Source organism: Ammospiza caudacuta, chromosome 1, assembly GCF_027887145.1.
Source record: "Ammospiza caudacuta isolate bAmmCau1 chromosome 1, bAmmCau1.pri, whole genome shotgun sequence".
NCBI lineage: Eukaryota > Metazoa > Chordata > Aves > Passeriformes > Passerellidae > Ammospiza > Ammospiza caudacuta.
This window is the reverse complement of record NC_080593.1, coordinates 37,089,118-37,107,904: the sequence shown is the minus strand read 5'-3', so window position 1 is coordinate 37,107,904 and position 18,787 is coordinate 37,089,118. Positions and strand designations below refer to the sequence as shown.

The window sequence follows — 18,787 nt, the reverse complement described above, 5'->3', positions numbered from 1 at the left end:
ATGGTCTGCATGTCTTTTGAATATTTATAACTATCAAAAACAATCTCTTGCTATTCACCCTTAGGCTTATGAGATGTCAGGACTGTTCTGGTTGAAAAAAAATCATCTTGGGTGTTTACAGAAAGGGGATTACATTAAGCTGAAATGACTATACATTTTCCAGTTTAATATTTGTCCATCAGCTGTTTAATCGTATTTAGATAATTGTGTAAATAAGTTGTTGCAGCCCTTGCCCCTTCCACTGAGCAGGCTTGAAGCTTTAAACACCAATGAATGAGTTGCTAAAAAGCTCAGGTTTTTTTTTCCTAGTTAAACAACCTGGAAGGCCTAAATAAGTTTTGGTTACAGTGCTTCTTTTGAGAAAAATGTTTAAATTGCAAAGGGATCCCTGATATCTAATTCAGCCGAGTTGTTCTAGGAAGCTGCTGTGTCTGTTACTCTCTCCTAAGTCTGTTAGCACGTATTTGCTCTGTGTAAATACTGCAGCCCAAGTACCCCTTCATGAGGCATGAAAACAACCTTATTCTGCCCATATAAAAATAATTTTAAGGTTATTTAGTGGAAGTTTTGGGACTGTGGGGGTTAAAGCTTTTTTGACTGGAAGCTGAGCAATCACTGATAACAGATTTTGCTGTGGTTGGTTGATTTGGCAGAAAAGCATGAACAGTTTTGGTTTAGATGATTGAATTAACCTGATTAACATTGTTTTTGTTGTTTTGCAAAAAGGACAACAGTATACTTTTAGTGACGATCGAGCAACACTTCACCTGGTTGAAGAGCAGTGTTAGAGGCAATGACTCAGAAATGCCTCCCTTGAAGCACCTGCAGCAGTGGCTGCAGCAATGAGCCGGCATGAAAGGCTCGGGTCCTTCCCGTATCTTGCAGGATGCACCTTGCGTTAGATTCTGGCACAAAACAAAAGGTGTCTGATGCTACCATTTTATTGGGTTTCGTTTGATGGGCATATGAAACGATTCCTGCTTGAGATTTATGATATTTCCCCAGGGAGTTCCCCAACTTCTTTGAGAAAAAGATGGTGTCTGGTATTTAATCTCTGGTATTTAATCTTCCAGAGAAAATGGGATTTGGTTCAATCTACGCTGGGTGAACCTCAGCTGAACCTCAGAACAAATTCTACCCCTACCTTCACACAGTTGTTGGATGCCTAATTATAATTAACTTATTTGGCTAAAAAAAGAGCACTTGGGCTGCAGCAGATGGTATCATTCCAGAATAGTGGGATTTCTGTGAAGGTGGCACCATTTCAGATGAGATCTCCCGATTCTCAGAACATGACTGCAAGTGATGTGGTTGGGGGGAGGGAGATATGGGAGAGGGAAAAGAGGGAAATTTGAGATCTTGAAGGCTCACAACTTACTTTTGTGGATAAACTACAAGGAGATAAGATTGCGTGTATGTGACCAGTTTTTGCATTCTCTCAATTTTCTTTGTAACATATGAAAAAGAAATCTGATTATGAATGATGCATGTGATGCATTTGAATATTCGTATGATATATTTATATTCGTCATCCTTGTATGGGGAGGGCATCTGCCTCTGTGCCTCACAGATAAGGAGGATATGTGCAGTAGTACCAGGATATGATGTGCTTCAAATACAATAATTTTGATTTTGATTATTGATAATTTGAGACATGGGGAACTCCTCGTTGGTAACAACCCACATAATATGAAAAGCATCAATATGCCTTCAGTCTAGATAGTGAATCTCTGAAGACCACTAGCTCATGGGGTTAATCTTAAGTTTTAGGCCATAAGCATACCAGAGAGTTATATATGTAGATTGGTATTAAAATGTACAAGAATTCTATAGCAGCAGGAAATTTCTATAGCCAAGTGCATCTCTCTGCACTGATGTGACTGCACGTTTAATGACAATAAATAAAGAATAGAAACAATGAAATTCAGTGTTGTCAAGATATTTTCTGAGTTAACAAGGTAATAATATTTTATCTGGCTTGTAAAATTTTGCCTTCAGTGAATTAGTAAATAAATCATTGATTCCTCCTGATGAGGATTCTTAGCGTAGGTAATATCACTTGAATGTTTGCATGAAGTGTTCTCAAAGAAAATGCAGGATAATTTTCATTTTTAAATGTGTTTATAATGTCTGTCGTTTTTTTTTTTTAATCCACTTTGAAGAGCAGGAGTGCCATCACAGTGTTAGCCATCAAAACTTGAAATTCACATTGTGTCAGAGAAACTAAAACTCCCAGCAGTGTTCCTTAAACAGACCAGTCCCCTATTTGGTTGTAAAGTAACTGCATTAAATTTATTCCTGAAGAAGCAGGGGATGTGTTGCAAACTGCCATATCATTTGTGTATTGTTTTTGTAAAATTACATGGGAGGGAGCACTAGGAAATCTTAGACAAACATCTTCAATAATAGGTAATTTACTAAAATTAATATACCTATTTTCATACTTTAAGTTAGTTGGGCAGGAGAACAAATCTGAAAGGGGCAAAGTAAAATAAGAGAAACCCACCTTGAAGTGTAAATGACATCAGCAAAATACACGTGAGCTGGTGTGGGATGATAGCCTCTGACAGGTGCAGTTCCCAATTTTGCACATAGAGATCTGCAGTTTATGCAGTAGTCTGCGCAGTCATATAATTTGCCAGCTCAGATCCACAGGACTTTTAGAATCACACCTTATATATCATGTGCCCATGTTTAAGATGGTTCAATCTATAAAGGAGCTTAAAAGATAATTTTTTACATATTAAACCTTAAGTATACTGCTCTTATACTGGAAACTGCAATTGGGATCAGCTGAGCTTGGTTCTGGTCCTTCAGGCTAGATTATTAAAATTTCACTCTTCTTTTATACCATTGACAAGAGACTTCTAGCTAGTTTCAGAAATAACAGATTAGTATCAAGAAATGGCAAGAATTTTGGTGATTCGGAGAAACATTAAAATATGTGCCTGGTGAGTAGGGGATATCCACATTTGGCATAAATAATGCTGCCTCACTCTAGGAGTTCTGAGCCTCCACGAACAGCTTGCTACTGAGCAGTGCCTTAGAAAATGGTTATAATGAACTTCACTGAGATCAGTAAGGAAGGTACTTTTAGTCAGAAATTGAATTAGGCTTTTAAAAGAAGAACTAAAGTTAACATTTTTTGCATTTCTACTCCAGGCTCTTCCTTCCAGTGGCTATTGTAGTTGGTGTAACAAAGGGTTGATGCTCTAAATCATTCTTCAGACAGCACAAATATGTCTAAATGTTACATGCTAAGTAGTGAAAAAATGTAATAATCAAAGCTTTGTCTTCTTGACTGTCATTGCTGTTTTGATACGCTGGACAATTCTTGTAGTTAAGCCAAAAGTAACTACTTTCCACACAGAAATTGAAAGGGTGGCAAAGTTCAGTCTGTTGAAAGTATATTTGCTAATTTTGTTGTTCATACATCATATACTGAGTATAATTTTCAAGTTGGAACATTATCTCGTTTTGCAAGGCTTAGTCTTAACTGATTTGTAAAAGAATGTACTGGAACTGAAAGTTTTATGCATTGTAAATTCCACTATTTTAAAATTGGTCAAAACTGAGCAGAAGGTAAATTTCTCACTGTAGCTATCTGATATCTCGAGAACCTTTGAGAAAAAATCATCTTGATCTTCCTTTGGTCTATTTTACAGCTAATACTCAGTTACAGAATTAGACATGACAATAAGCTTTTCATAAGCCTGTTTTTGCAAATCCCTTAAAATACCCTGTTTTAGGAAAAACAAGGGTTCATCTTGGGTTGTTAGATACATATTTTATTCTACTATAAATCCCATATTTTATCGTATTCATAGGTCATTCGGATAAAGTTTTATCCTGTGATTTTTTTGGTGTCGACTCTGTGATAAGTGGCACAGAGGAACTGGACATGGGTAACTTGGGTCACTGCTTGCATTTGTAAAGGCAATGTAGGAATTGTATGTCTGTGTGGGTGTGTGAAGGGTCAATCAAATTTAAAAGCAGAAATAGGATGAACAAAATTCACTTTCAAGATTAGCATCTTGTGTCTAGAGCCCATCCAATTGCATGATGTTTCTTGGTCGATAACTTTGTTCTTCCCTTAGTACATCTGCTATTTTTGCTCCCATTTACAATATACCTTGGTTAGTTTTCATGCTCAATTAATGAGTTTTTTAAAAGGCTTCAGATGATAGGATTTTAAATGCAACATGGTTCTCAAACTTTAAAAATATATTGGCTCAACAATTGAAATAATTTGTGCTTTGACTTGTACTGCTCTGTATTACAGATTTTTTTTTTCTTCTCCCCTTTTCACACAGAGTATGATTTCTTCCATTGTGAACAGCACTTACTATGCAAATGTCTCAGCAGCAAAATGTCAGGAATTTGGAAGGTGGTATAAACATTTCAAGAAGGCAAAAGATATGATGGGTAAGCAAAAAAAAAAATTGCCTTGATGGTGGTTACATACCATTATGTGTCACATTGAGGTCTGTCACAGTCATATAAGAAGCCAGTTCCCTTCACGATAAGTTTAGGATGCTTTTGATGAGTAGATGTAGAAAGTACATATATAGTGAAAGAATTCATTTAAATAAATATTTGCTATTGAAACAGCCAAGCTGACTTGGGTTGCCAGAGATGTAAAGCTGTCATTCTGTAAATCTAGAGATCTTCTACCACCCAGAATAATTGTTTAGAAAACCTGTTCCTGGAACTGTGACGAACTGATTTTTTAATGTATGTATTTTTTTTTTCGTGCTGGCTAATGTATATTTAAAGAAACAGGCTTCTACAGTTATCACTACCTTCCAGCAAGAATGCTGTAATTTTATAAATTCATATCTTTCTCTAACCTTGGGACCCTAATTTCAATTACTTTTAACAAGTAGTGGTTGTGACAATTGTTTGCTTGTTGCAAGCACAAGTAAATTATTGGAAAAAAAAAATCTGTCAATTCTGTGATACCTTTTATTTCTCTTAAACCTGTTCACATAATTCTGAACAATATGTCAGAAAATTTCTACATAGATTTCAACAGAATGGAGAAATAGAACCTCAATTTGGATTGAATTTTGAGCTTGACTTAACTTTCAGTATTTGAGGCAAAATCATTCATCTACCCAAACGGGTTCCTTGCTTTTTATAGCTTAAGGCTGTAATGAAGACAATGCATCACTTTTGTGATAATTGCTTGAATTACTGTTCCGAGTGAATGGCCCACTTGGGTTGATCTCTACTTTCCCTGAGTGAAAAAAGGCAGTTTCTTTCCTTAATCTGCTTTGTACCTCCTGTGCAACATGGAACCCTTCTTCTGAGACCACCAAATTTAGTGGGAAGACTTCACTTGGTTTCAGGTGGTCCATGTGTGTGGCAGCAGAGGGGCCATATGGGCAGAATGACCTTTCCACAGCAGCCTCTCCCACGTCCTTTGCAGCAGTGCTCATATATGGGGCAACCCCTGCAAACTTTTATTTATACGCTCTGCCAAGACAGATTCATCTTCCATTCACTTGGAGTCAGTGAAGCCAGAGAATAGAAAATGTGTGTTTGTGTATTCTTGTGTAAAATGATACTGGCAGAAGAGGCAGCAGCATTGCCCCCAAAGCCAGCTGTGTGAGGGGTAGCAGATCTGCTGCTTGGGTATTGATCCCGGCTATGGACCCCAGAAATCTCTGCAGAACAACTGGCTTGTTTTTTATTTATCAAATTTCTGCCTGCAACAAGACAGGGGAGGAAGAGGGGGATGCAGGTGGGAATCCAAGTGCTGATTTCTTCATTCATATCTGATACTTGTGGAGGAAGGGGTGGCCTTGCACTGATGACTGTTAGTGAAGATCATAACTACTGTGACAAGCTCAGACACTGCCTTGAAAAAAAAAAAAGTCTTACTAGGATAAGAAAAAAAATTGCTACAACACTTTTGTGAAAATACTGGACTTTTGGTTTTTAGAAAAAGCTTATTTGCTTAAGGCTATTTCCAGACCAGAGCTGCTAAAGCCCTAGAATAAAAAAAGTTACAAATGCTGATAAAAAGGAGACTCCTTCATATCAACCTTGAGTTACTTGATATTGTTTAATCGTGCACAAGAGGGGAACTGGAAGAACTCTTGTAGTTTAAAAAACTGTGCTGTTATTTAAAAAGGAGGGTGTGTCAAAGACAGATGAGTTAATATAAGAAAAAATTCAACCATGTTGCAAGTCACTGAAAAAAACCATGCATACATGGTTGCAAGATAAAGCAGCCCATCTGTGTAATTTACATAAATTATACTAGTTCCTAGCAGTCCCATACAATTGATGCAGCATCTAGAAATTAGCAGAGCATAGGGAGGTCTGCACCTCACCCTACTTATTACAGATTTCCAGTGGCTGGGAACTGCAGATGTCATGGCAGGGACTTCATGGGAGGAGCAAAACCAGTCACCAGGAGCTTCTGTCTCTCTGGCTGGGACATGTTTTCCCGCAAAAGCCCTCCTTACCCTCTGCACAGATGCACTTGCTGTTTCACCTGCATCATCTCCAGCACAGAGTGGGTTTTTGTCTCGTCTTTGCCCCATCTCTAGTTGTTTACTGCTTTGTCTGAAGTCCCCTGTGTCTGTCACAGTGGAATGCAGCAGCCCTGCTCATGGTTGGGTTGCGTTGCACCATTTTACATTTGTTTATTTTTATTAGCATGTCTTGTGAGGACAGTCAAGGTTGTGATTTTCAGTCTGATGTTGGCCTTTTCAATGTTTCTTTTCTGCTGTAGTTGAGATGGATAGTCTTTCTGAACTATCCCAGCAAGGTGCCAACCATGTCAACTTCGGTCAGCAGCCAGTCCCAGGGAACACAGCCGAACAGCCTCCATCTCCTGTTCAGCTTTCTCATGGTAGTCAACCATCAGTTCGGACCCCGCTTCCAAACCTGCACCCTGGACTTGTATCTACTCCCATTAGCCCTCAGCTGGTAAATCAGCAGCTGGTAATGGCCCAGTTGCTGAACCAGCAGTATGCAGTGAACAGACTTCTAGCCCAGCAGTCCTTAAACCAACAGTACTTGAACCACCCTCCTCCTGTCAGTAGATCCATGAACAAGCCGTTGGAGCAGCAGGTCTCAACGAACACAGAGGTGTCTTCCGAAATCTACCAGTGGGTCCGTGATGAATTGAAACGAGCAGGAATCTCACAGGCAGTATTTGCACGCGTGGCTTTTAACCGAACTCAGGTCAGTCGTCGTTTTTGTCATTTTTTTTAAAGTCTAAGAGTCTCTTCTTTCTTTCTCTAATTAGTAATTGCCATCTTCTAAGTCTGCCTGGTCATTTCTACCTTGTCTCTTAGCTCCTCTGAAGGAACCATGCTTTCTTGCAGGATTACTGTCCATGTTGACCAAGTACTGAAATCCTCAGGGACTGGTTTGTGGAAATATGCACTGTTCTTACAGGAAGCATGGTTCCTCTCCAGTTGTGATGGTTTATGAATAGCTGAATTTCCCAGTAAAGGAAATGAACAGCTCTGTGCAGAGCCGTTCACAAAGTCACCAACAGATTGCCTTTTGTGTTGTAGAGTTGTACCCGCTCTGACCACCTGCATGCACTGAACAACCTGGCTTCTTTCACAGGTGTACTGGAGATGGTCTTTTATCTATACTTGCATTTATTTCTATTATTTCCCTGTGAAAGTCCTAATAACATCTTTTCAGGCTTCTGAAGAGATTAAAAATTAAAAGCTTTATCTCTAGATCATCTACTCTCTTCACGTATTTTTGTAGTTTGTTGCAAAAGCAGTAGTTGCTGAGCTTGCCGGTGTCCACGTCAGAACATATACTTCAGCTCTTCAATGCAGAAAAAGCCAGCCCTAGCAAAGCTGATAAGTAACACTAAAATGTGTTATTTTTTACACCTGTTTTAGAAGCTAACCCTGTTATAATTTATTCTGCTCTATGAATTTAACTTAATGCCATGTTGCATGGAATTTAATCAAGCAGAAATTATAGAAGAAATGTCAGTATATTGGATGCAAATAATAAGATGTCAAAATTTTAAAAATATGTTATAACACAAAATAAAATATTTTTAATAGGACATTGAAAAATGGGAAATATTTAGAAAAGACATAGGTAAACTTGCTTTGGGTTCCCAATTTTTAAATGAAAACACATACTTAGGGAACAATTTGCCCATGTAGATTATAGTATAACAAAAAATATTATCATTTGAGCTTCTCTTGAAGCGTTTTTGTTTCTCCCTACATAGCTTAGAGAATAAAAATTCTGTTTCATATGCTCTTGTGCAGGTTTGAATCAGCATGTCATTTATAATTGTTCCAAATTACTATTGCCTTACAATATTTTACATCCTCCTTTAGCTAAAAGAAAGTACAGTCATTGTGTGAATTCTCTGTAGGGCTCTGTGTGTGTGTGTGTCTTTCCTCTTTACAGCAGAGGAGGTTTTCAAGATCTGGGCCTTTCATACCAAAATTGCTTACATGAACTCATGCAAGGATTATTTACATTAAGTTAGGTCCAGGCAGTGTTAGTTGTTATATTTACAAATAAGTGACTCTTGTTTCATACAGTGTTTAAAAATTTAATTATTAATACTCTGAGGTATTAAAGCAATAGTAGTAGCTTCATGTTACCGTGGTTTGCAGCTGCCATCTTACCTGGACAAAAAAGCCAAGCAAGTAATTCAGAAAATAAAGTTTATTTTATATTTACTTCTTTCTAATGTTTGCCTAAAACCACATTTATTTAAGCTTTCCCCCCTCTGAAGTGGTCAGTTTTTGTCATCTAGTTTTGCATACAGCTTTTGGCATTTCCTTTGTCCATAAGCAGTACTTGTTACCTGAAATACAAGGATGATTGGTTCTGACTGGACATTGAATTTATATGACAGAGTAGGAGAAAATGCTCTTTCAATGTGATGAATGCAACTGTAGAAAAAGATTTCTAGTGCAAATACTGATTCTTTACTTTAATATTAGTATTATTACACCAAATATATATTAAAATATGTATTGCTATGTATTTTTCTTACTACAAATGTTATTAAATATTTGTTTAAGTTCAGTTCTTCTCCAGACTTTGTGGTGTACCAGCTTGGTAAAATGTGTTGAGAGTGACCCAGAACTGGGAGGAAACCCCAAAATGAACATTGAAAACAATTCTCCTAAAGTGATATGAATAACACCTATATATTTTGGCAATTTTCAATCAAATCTATGTGAAAGAACACAGAGTAGTATTCCTACATCCTACAAATTGTTTTTGCTAATCAAGTTAGTATTCACAGTTACCTAGGAAAGATTTTGCAATATTTGTTATGTTTTGTGGCAAACATACGGAGCAAAAAGGAAGAATACTAGGACCCTAAAGAGTGTCAATCTCAGTTCTGCCAAGAAATATCTCAGCATACTTTTCATATGAAGCAAAGCCCCACTGAAGTACAGAAGAGTTTGTTACGGGTGCATTTGAACTTTACAAACCTGGAAATTGTTAATTTTACCCATAGTGACAGGTAATATCCAATGATAAACACTGGTACCAGCAATTTTTACATGAAAAATTTAAAAATTTGCTCTGTTTGCTGTATTTCTGAATTCCTCACAGCTTATTGAAGGATACATCACATTGAGCTAAAATTAGAATAGTACTTTAACAACTGATGCAGTTGAGGAGTTATTTTCTTACAGTGATGTAATATCCTAAGTTTTGGGGGTTTTTTGCTAGAAAAGTGAAAATGCTTGTTTAAATTCATGCTCTGTTTTCTGAGATAGAAAGCTAACTCAGGCTTACCAGTGACATTTTTGAAACTGTCAAGCATATTTGAGCTGTGTCCAGGGACCATATCATGCCATCAGTTTCTAAAGGCGTAAGGACTCGCTGAAATTGGTTCGGAGTTCTGTGCAAGAAAACCCTGGTGTCAAGATACAGTCTCAGATGAGGGGAGAGATTTGCTTTCAGTGTAAAAGTTAAGGAAGGAAGCAATCTATAAATTAAGAGTTATTTAGCTTAATGTTTAGGCAATAAAATGGAGTTTGAAATTGGCTGAAGATGCTTTTATTTTTCAGACTTATGCTCTACAATATGAATACAGAATTTTGTGGTGGTTTTTGTGTTGGAAGTTTCTCCCAGTGTAGTGTGGTAATTCAACACTTGATCCTAATTTTCAAGATTTTTTAATTTGGCTACAAAAATGTCAACTAGAAATATTTCCTATCTTTCCACAATCCAAGAGTTTGGTAAAGATATTTCTGAGAACTAGAGAGTATTTTTTTTTACTATTACTAATTATCTATAAAGCTGAGAAAAAAAACCCTTAGGTACACCTTAGAGGCGAGTCTTAAGGAAGAATGCGACTTTAATGTGTTCTTGAATAATTTCCCCCACCCTTAAGTTCCAAATTTCAAAACTGAATTCTCAGGAATGTGCTTTGTAAACTTTAATCGAGGTCCAGATGCCTATAACTTGAATGAAACTTTCACATCTATACAGGCACAATAGGAGAACTGTTGCAGGGAGCAGACGTAGTTTCGGCAGATGGAATTTCTCTATAGTCTGTCTAGGAAGTCTTCAGAGTACATGCAGTAGGATCTGAGGTTTTGCTTGTCCTTCAGCAGTTGTGATTCCAACTCACTGGATGCAAAGAAACAGGTTGAATCCTGTTAGCACCTCCTTTCAGCTCACCGTGGAAAACTTTGTTGAGTTAGTACTTGTGCTGGCAGATCTGAGTTTCACCTCAAGCAAGGTGTCCAAAGGTCTCCAGTCTGCCAGGATAATTTTGGTAAATTGAGATGCTTATGTTTCAGTTGCCATAATATTATAATAAATATAATATTTTGTTTTAGCTGATGTCAGTGCACTGTGCAGATACCTCTACTGTCCTGAAAGAGCAAGTTCCCTATTTTCTTGTGCTTTGCAGGCTAGAAAATGATCAGTTGTTGATCAGTTTGCTGCCTTGGGTAGCCCCGAGCACCCAGGGTGACAGTGAAAGAGGCATTGGGGTAGCCCCCTAAAGTGTGGTGCCACAGGCCCCTGTCAGCAGAGAAGCTCTGCCTGCTGTTTCAAATATTAAGTTAAAGTGGGAGTTTAAACTCTTCTCTGTTTTGTTCTTAAAGCTGGAGTGCAACATCAACATTTGTTGGGCTGAACTGCCCTCAGAGCCCTAAACAAATAAATAAACTCCTCTCCCATTTGTGTTGTGTGTTTCTAGATGTTAGCATGAGTCAGGAAGCGAAAGGCTTGAGTTCCCACAGTCTGACATTTGACTGGAAGGCGCAGCTTAGCCTGGTGCATGGCAAGGTGACGAGCGCGGACTGTGCGACCAAGGAGTTATGTTAGTCATGGTTGTGGCTGGAACTGGAACTGGGGGCTGCCTCTCTCTGTGTACACTTTCAGCTGTAAGGTTTGCTGCAGGGACTTGAGTGCTGTTACACAGAGGTGACCTCATGGCTCTGTCTTTATGAAAGAAGGAAGAGTGCTTTTTGCTGCTTTTCTCTGTCTGAACTTTTGCCACAAGTGATGGTGTTTGATTGGAAGGTTTTTGAATATTTCTCAGTGTTTCCCAGTTTTCTCTCTCCCTTCTTTCTACTTGAGCCTCATGCTTGTTTAAAATATTAGCTGCCAGCATGTACTGCCTTTCATTCATGTATAATGCCTTTTCTCATACGTGAAAACTTCTGTGTATTTAGGACTGTGCTCATGCTAATTCTGGGCAAATGCTATTTTGAAGGAGAATGCTTGGATGCACTAAGTGGCTCTGTGTAATTGTAAAACAAAACCTAAGTTTACACAAGCCACCTTCTCAGGCACTACTCTTTTTTTTCCTTCCACTTTGTCTTTGGCACACTTTATTTTCCAGTAAAATGAAAAATGAAGATGGATTATTCAAAATTGATAACAGTAATGGACCATCATGTAATGTTTTATTGAATTTGAGTTCTGTAAATTATGTGGTAGAGAGAAATTTGCCTGCTTAAGTATAACAGAAATTGCCACTGTATTCATATAATTCTTCATAGTGTAATTTAAGAAAAAGTACACTATCCATATCACTATTGAATAAAAGGTAAAAAGGTGCTATTACGCTATCATGACAGCTCTCCTCTTGCTACTAAGCGACATAGATGAATGTGTCTGCTTATAACTTACTTGGCTAGGGTCCAGGCTTGGGAGTGGAGTTTGGGAATAATCTTCCACCTGGACATGGGATAGGAGGGCCCTGCAACCAAGAGGGATAGTGTTCAGGGATGTTCTGCGTGTTTTGGGAAGGTTTGGGCAACTTGCATGTTTCTTCTGGAAGCTTTGAAGTTCTATCACACTGATAAAAATCTATTTGAATCAGTGATTATGTTCAAGGAGGAGACAAACTGAGGGCCAGACAGGCAGTGTTTTTGTTCATATTGGCAGACACTTTAATTTATCTCCATTTTTAAAGAATTTGTAATGAGCTTTTGAAAGCCTTGATAATATTTATTGAACATTTTTCTGCCATTAGTAATGAATTATACTTGTGATGACATGTAAACTTGCTTCTTTTTTTTTCCAATGGAACCTGGGAATATTTAAAAAAATACATTTCCATTGCAAAGGGAAAGAAGGGAGGAACATTGATGAGGGCTCTGAGCCCAACAGTATTTATAATCTCTTTGCAAAACAAGCTTAGTTTTTATGCAATTTGAGGTACAGTATCAGGAGATCACACCAAGACTAGTATCTTGGAAAACCAGTTTAAGCCTGGTAAAATGGACAGTTAATCTGTCCACATCAGCACAGGCCAGAATGTGAGAGCCAATGTTTTCTTTCTAGGATTTTTTCCATTGTACACCCTGTCTAACAACTTTTAGCTAAAGTTTTGTGCTCAAAAATTGAAGTAGTAGCAATGAAATAATATGTGAAGCAGGCAAAATGTGTTCTAAGTCTGCCTGCACCTGGTGCTGCATCTTCATTTTCATGGATTTTCCTCACATATTCTGACCTTTAGGTTTAGAGCCTAGAAGCAAACTCCTCCTGCCTTCTTTCTCTGTGCTCTGTCATCTCCCCTCCTCTCCCTGCATTGCTATTCTCTGCTCTGCTCTGCTCCCAGGTCAAAGAGTCATGACAGTGATTGGGAAAGAGAGGAGAATGAATACTTAGTGGCATTTCTGATCACCAAGAGGTGTCCCACAGCAGTGGAAATGCTAAAATGTTTAAAAAAAAAAAAAGAAAATATCAACACCATTTTCTTTGTTTACTTATTTCATTGAAGAGGGAAAAGTTATACAAGAACACCAGCCTTTTCTAACTTATTTAGCTGCCCACTATGTGGCTAAGGCTTATTCAAGCAAATATTTTCTATTATGGGCTAAATTATTTTTTAAGGACATTTCCTGTAGCTGACAGTGGGGTGGCTTTTTGTAAGGAATCTTGTCTCCTGACAATGATCAGTCCACTTGAGTTTCATTTTCCACTTGAGTTTTCGTTTTTCATTTTCTTGCTCATTTATTCATGGACAGGTGTCTCCAGCACAGAAACAGTCAGAAATCACTGTTTACAACTACCTATATGGAGATGAATGATGTGGGCTTTGGTCTCTTCTGCCAAGTAACAACAGGGTGAGAGAGAATGTTCTCAGGTTATGTCAGGGGATGTTTAGATTGGATATCAGGAAGAATTTCTTCTCCAAAAATGTTGTCCAGCACTGGAACAGGCAGATAGGGAAGTGGTGGAATAACCATCCCTGGAGATATCTGAAAGACACATAAATGTGGTACTTGGGGACATGGTTTAGTGGTGGGCTTGGCAGTGCACGGTTAATGGATGGACACAATGATCTTAAAGGTCCCTTCCAACATAAGATTTTCTATTATGTTCTCTATGTCCTGTGCTCTGCAGACAGCTTTTCCGTGTCTCCAGTAGAACAAAATCATTTTGTACCTCCTCTAGAGGTGGATTGTGTAACCCTACCACTAACAAACACTGTTAACTGTGGATTTAAATACTTAAAAGTAGAAAAAACAATAGACACTAATTTATTTGCTGTTTTTGCTAATAAGTAAATTTATTATTAGACTAATCATTAAGAAAAAAAATGAAAATATGACCCAAATGCCACTTTTTCAGTAACTTGTTTATTTACCTTCCGGGAAATTTCTGCCTGGATACCAGAAAACAGGAGGGATCATGAAAAGTGGTAAGAAAGAATCCCCTGAGAGCATTTTTTTCTATCCTCCTCCTCTGAAATATTTTTCATGCTTAATGCTGGAAAGATTGTTGGGTTTTTTCCATCCCATTTCCCCGTTACACATGCAGGCACAGACAGGGCCATGAGGACCACCCTGGCTGAGGTGTGGTGGTTGGTACCTCTGTCCTCATCGCCCAGCAGGGAAGTGCAGAGCTCACACCCACACTGGGTGGGCCCTGGTCCTGCCTAGACACAGCTGCTTGAGAGCAGTGGCTTTGCAGCAGCACCTCCCTAAGCGTCTTTTGCCTGATAGGATAAGACCTTTGAGAGACGCGACAACTTCCACAGGTGCTGCAGGCATCAGACTTCCCAAAAAGATTCCCTTGGCCATATCATTCTCTTGTACCCCCTTAGGAATATATATATTCAGTCAGTATTACCTATCTTAGTTTTGGCTTTTTATTGTTTGCTTCCGTCTCTCTATTTACCCCTCAATTATCCTGAATAACTTACAAAAGTTTGTTAGGAAAATAAACGTTGTGTTATCTTATTCCTTGAAATTCACGTGTGTGTTCCCTTGTTGCACTATAAGAAAGAGCCTCCCATGCCAACCCTCTCTCTTTCCCAGTATGGCAACAATATTTATTTTGAATAGTAGTTCACATCTGCTTTTCCAAAAGTTACCTTTCTTATCACCATCCTGTTACTCCAAGACAGCAGAGCATTTTGAATGCATGACATATTTAAAAGGAGAATCTGGCAGGGAGAGGAGATGTCAAATACCTGTTGACATTAAATATAAATATCCCAGGCAATGGACTGTTTGAGGATTAGGGTTGTCCTGATGAAGAGAGAGGAAGGTGCAAGAAGAAGGTGGAACATGAGGGCATCCAATGAGTTTCCTCACTTGTTAAACTCCAATATGCAACTCTTAGAAAGAAATACTGACTTATAAAAAACATGGCCCTGAGTCAGTGAAGCAGTATTTTAGAAACATTGCAACTTTATAGTCTCAGATTAGTTGTGAAATATCACATCCTTTCAAAGATCTATTTAAGTTGCTAGAAATGTGAAATCCTTTTTTTAAGGTTGGGTATGCATTTTGCCTGTGAAGCCTGAGAACCCTCCAGTGTATCTCACTTATCCTTAATGTCTCGTGATTATCTGTGGACTGTAAAAAATACCATGAAAAGTTAAGCCAGTAAAAGGAGGAAGACCTATTAGGAAGATTCAGTTTATGTTGTATTTAAAACAGGTGCTTTATAAAATTAAGGGTACAATTGAGACTGTCTTCTCTGCTACCTGAAATGCCATTAATATAATTCTATGTGGAGCGAACTGTGCATTTGCTGTTCTCATTGCCAGCCCAGTGGTAAGAAGAACAAGGACTGATAAGCAATGGCTTTGCAGAGCATGGTTTTACAGACACTCGCCTAGGCTAACTCTCGAGCCTATATTTTCTTCCTTCCCTACAGGGCTTGCTCTCAGAAATCCTCCGAAAAGAAGAGGATCCCAAGACTGCCTCTCAGTCCTTGCTGGTAAACCTTCGGGCTATGCAGAACTTCTTGCAGCTGCCGGAAGCAGAACGAGATCGAATTTACCAGGACGAAAGGGAAAGGAGCTTGAACGCAGCGTCCGCCATGGGCCCGGCGCCTCTCATCAGCACACCGCCCAGCCGGCCTCCACAAGTAAACTACTCTCTCTGCCTCTGGGGTTTGCTTCTTGTGCTCTCTCACTGTCCTCCTGGGTGAGACCTTTCTGAGAAAGAAGAAACCTTTTGCTGTCGCACTTTTTAAACATTAGTAGAATCATTACTTGCAGGGCATATTGCAAATTAAATTTAAGAAATATAATGGGTGATAGTAGCACTTTATTACTACCTATTTTCTAATTTTAAGATAAATTCTATCCATTATGGTTCCTACAGAATTTTTTGCTCATTTTATTGAGGTACAAGCTTTACTGGGCATGGATGATGATAGCTTATAGCTGTCATCTTACAATTCTTAGGTTCTTAATGTTTTAGCTTCAGATAGGGATTTTGAGGGATTTGGACCATTAAACTGAGAGGGAATAAAAGCAGAAGTGTGAGCACCTTCTAGTGCCTTAAAAACTATTTTTCCAGAAAGCAAACAGGTAAAACTAAAGTGATAGGGGAATGAAGATCCTGTCCCATAATGCTGGGCGTGCTTTTACCATCTTGAGCTACTGACAACTGCTTAAAATAACAGCTTGCTATATCCATTGCTCTGAATTATTTGGATATGCTCATTAAAGCTTCATGTAGTATCTGCTAAAATGAAACTCCTATTGATTTTTCTAAAATTCATTTGATTTAATTCTTCAAAAATTACAAAGTTTGATACAGTGGGATCAAGAGATTCAATGGTGCAGTCCTTGTGCTGATCAAGGAAATTCTGATGCTTGTTTTAAGGTACATGAGAAATGCATGTGAGCAGTAGGAATGCACAGAATTTCCACAAAGAAACATGGTTCACTCCAAAACCTGTATATTTTCAGAAATACTCTGCATTGCTCTGGCTCAAGGTTGTACTTATGCAAGGAAAATCCAAACTGATCTGCAGATATGTGGTAATCATGCCGTATACACAGTCCACTTTTGCTAAGCAAAGCAAAGCTTTGGATTGTGGGAATTTTGCGATGGGTGATTTTTTTGAGAAAAAACAGCAGGTTTTTGTTATCTAGTCATAGGCTTGTGACTGTGACTATGTCCTATACCCATTCAGAATGCTATAAATTCCTCTTGAGATAATTTTTCTAAGTTACCTTCAGCTAATCCATACTAAGAACCACACTAAAGTAACGAATAACAAAATTGTAGGAGGGAGGACAGAAGATCACCTTGACCTGCTGCAGCACTTTTCACAAGAGAAGAATTTTTTACCAGAAAAAACAGGCTGTACTAATGGTATAGTTTTGTTATCATAACTGAGTTTAGTCTGTAAAATCCACTATAGATATTCTTCAAGATAAAGGACAAGAATCTATTTACATAGGGATGCTTTTGTGGGAAATAGTTAAATAGAGATAACTGTGTTTAAAATAACATTTGAGTTTGTTTTAATATCTGTACCTGCTCCCACAGCCCAGGTAATTCAGAGCCAAGGCTAACCCTCTTCTTAACTTATCTCTTTCTGCCAAGGTAATGTCTCACTCTGTCTCAAGTGGTCTTGGGCAATTTCACAGCTAAAGAACAGAGTTAATTACAGGACCTTCCTGAAGGATGTCAAGTCAGAGGTAGTCCTTGTACTGGTTTTAATTCACACTTTAAACTGTATAAATCCCTTGCAGCCAGAAAGAAAGTGAGACTTAGGGGTTTTCTTAACTGACAAAACATACTGTAAGTCCAAATTTGATGGGAAAGGGGGGCTAAATCTATCTGTCTCTACTGTGCTCTTGTTCATAATTACATTTCATTTTTTTAGTGTGAGTAAGGAGTATAGTTAACCTAATTGCGACAGTTCAAAGTGGAAACAGCACACGTTTTTGTTTTAATCCTTTTCAAAAGGAAAGCAAGTTTAAAAGGAAACATTATAGACTAATACTTGAGGTCTACAGAACAAAGCACTTATTTTTCCAGTTGTTGTGCTGTTCTCTGTCATTCAGCAAAATACACACATTTTCTCTAGTGAATAGATTGAGAATGTAGAAACCTCTGAGTTGTGATTCTTTGTGACCTTGTTTCCAGAATTCCCTACTATAAACATCTGAAGCACTGTTCACCTGCTGCTAAGTGTTCAGTCTTAAGTTTGAAAATTGAAATATCTGTGTTGGTAAGATAACTACAATACTTGGTGCTTGAAATAATAGCGAAATTGTCCTAGTTGTAACACTGGCAAGTATAACTTTACAAATCACAGCAAAAATAAATTACAGTCAGGATACTGCAAAATTTTCAATGCAAACTGCTACTGTGATACCTCCCGCAAAATGTCCACAGTTTATTAAATATTTGCTACTAAGGAAATAAAACTACTATCATCCTTACTACTAAATTTATTATAAGCAATTATTTAAAGATCACTTTGCAGGAATACAGCATAATATTTTTCCAGCTTGACTGTGAGCTTCTCGGATAACCATTGAAAGAGAAAACAGACCGTTTATCCTGACAACAGAATTTACACAAGAGCCAACATATTTAATATTAAATCTTTAGACCAGTGTAATGTTTGAAACAATTAAACTATGAAACCATGAAAAATGGGAGCTAATATGCCACACATGAAGGTTTATTTTGCAATTGCAAGTTATCAGTTTCGGAAGGATGTGAAAATAAACATCCTGAAAAGGATCTATTTTGCATTTTTGTGTTGCCAACTGGTGGCCAGACAGTAGAGCAGACTTAACCATTTAGCAGCTGAGCTTGTTCTGTGTAAATTTTCCATTCTGTTGTATGCAAAAACAGAAAGTGTGACCTTGGAGGTCTGATTGGATAGTAGGAACTCACCAAGCATAAACCTTGGTGCCTGAGTTAGAAGGAACAGTGTTGAATTTATCTCATTTTTGCAGCATTCTTACTAGTTGCTACTTGAGCTAATGTATCTGGATTGGTTCCAATTATTTTTTGAAATCCTTTAAGAAGCTCTTTGTCCCCGTTACTTCTCCCTTTCTCTCTGACTTAAACAAAAT

General features: G+C 38.0%; 1 protein-coding gene across 3 annotated transcripts in view; it reads left to right on the top strand.

Moving 5' to 3' along the window:
* Positions 1-18,787, top strand: part of SATB1 (SATB homeobox 1) — a 72,974-nt gene that overhangs the window by 22,313 nt on the left and 31,874 nt on the right. For all 3 annotated transcript variants that reach the window (XM_058805945.1, XM_058805951.1, XM_058805940.1), the window contains exons 6-8: positions 4,314-4,425; positions 6,746-7,200; positions 15,610-15,822. In XM_058805945.1, coding sequence (XP_058661928.1) covers positions 4,314-4,425; positions 6,746-7,200; positions 15,610-15,822 — 780 coding nt within the window. The remainder of the gene's footprint in view (positions 1-4,313; positions 4,426-6,745; positions 7,201-15,609; positions 15,823-18,787) is intronic.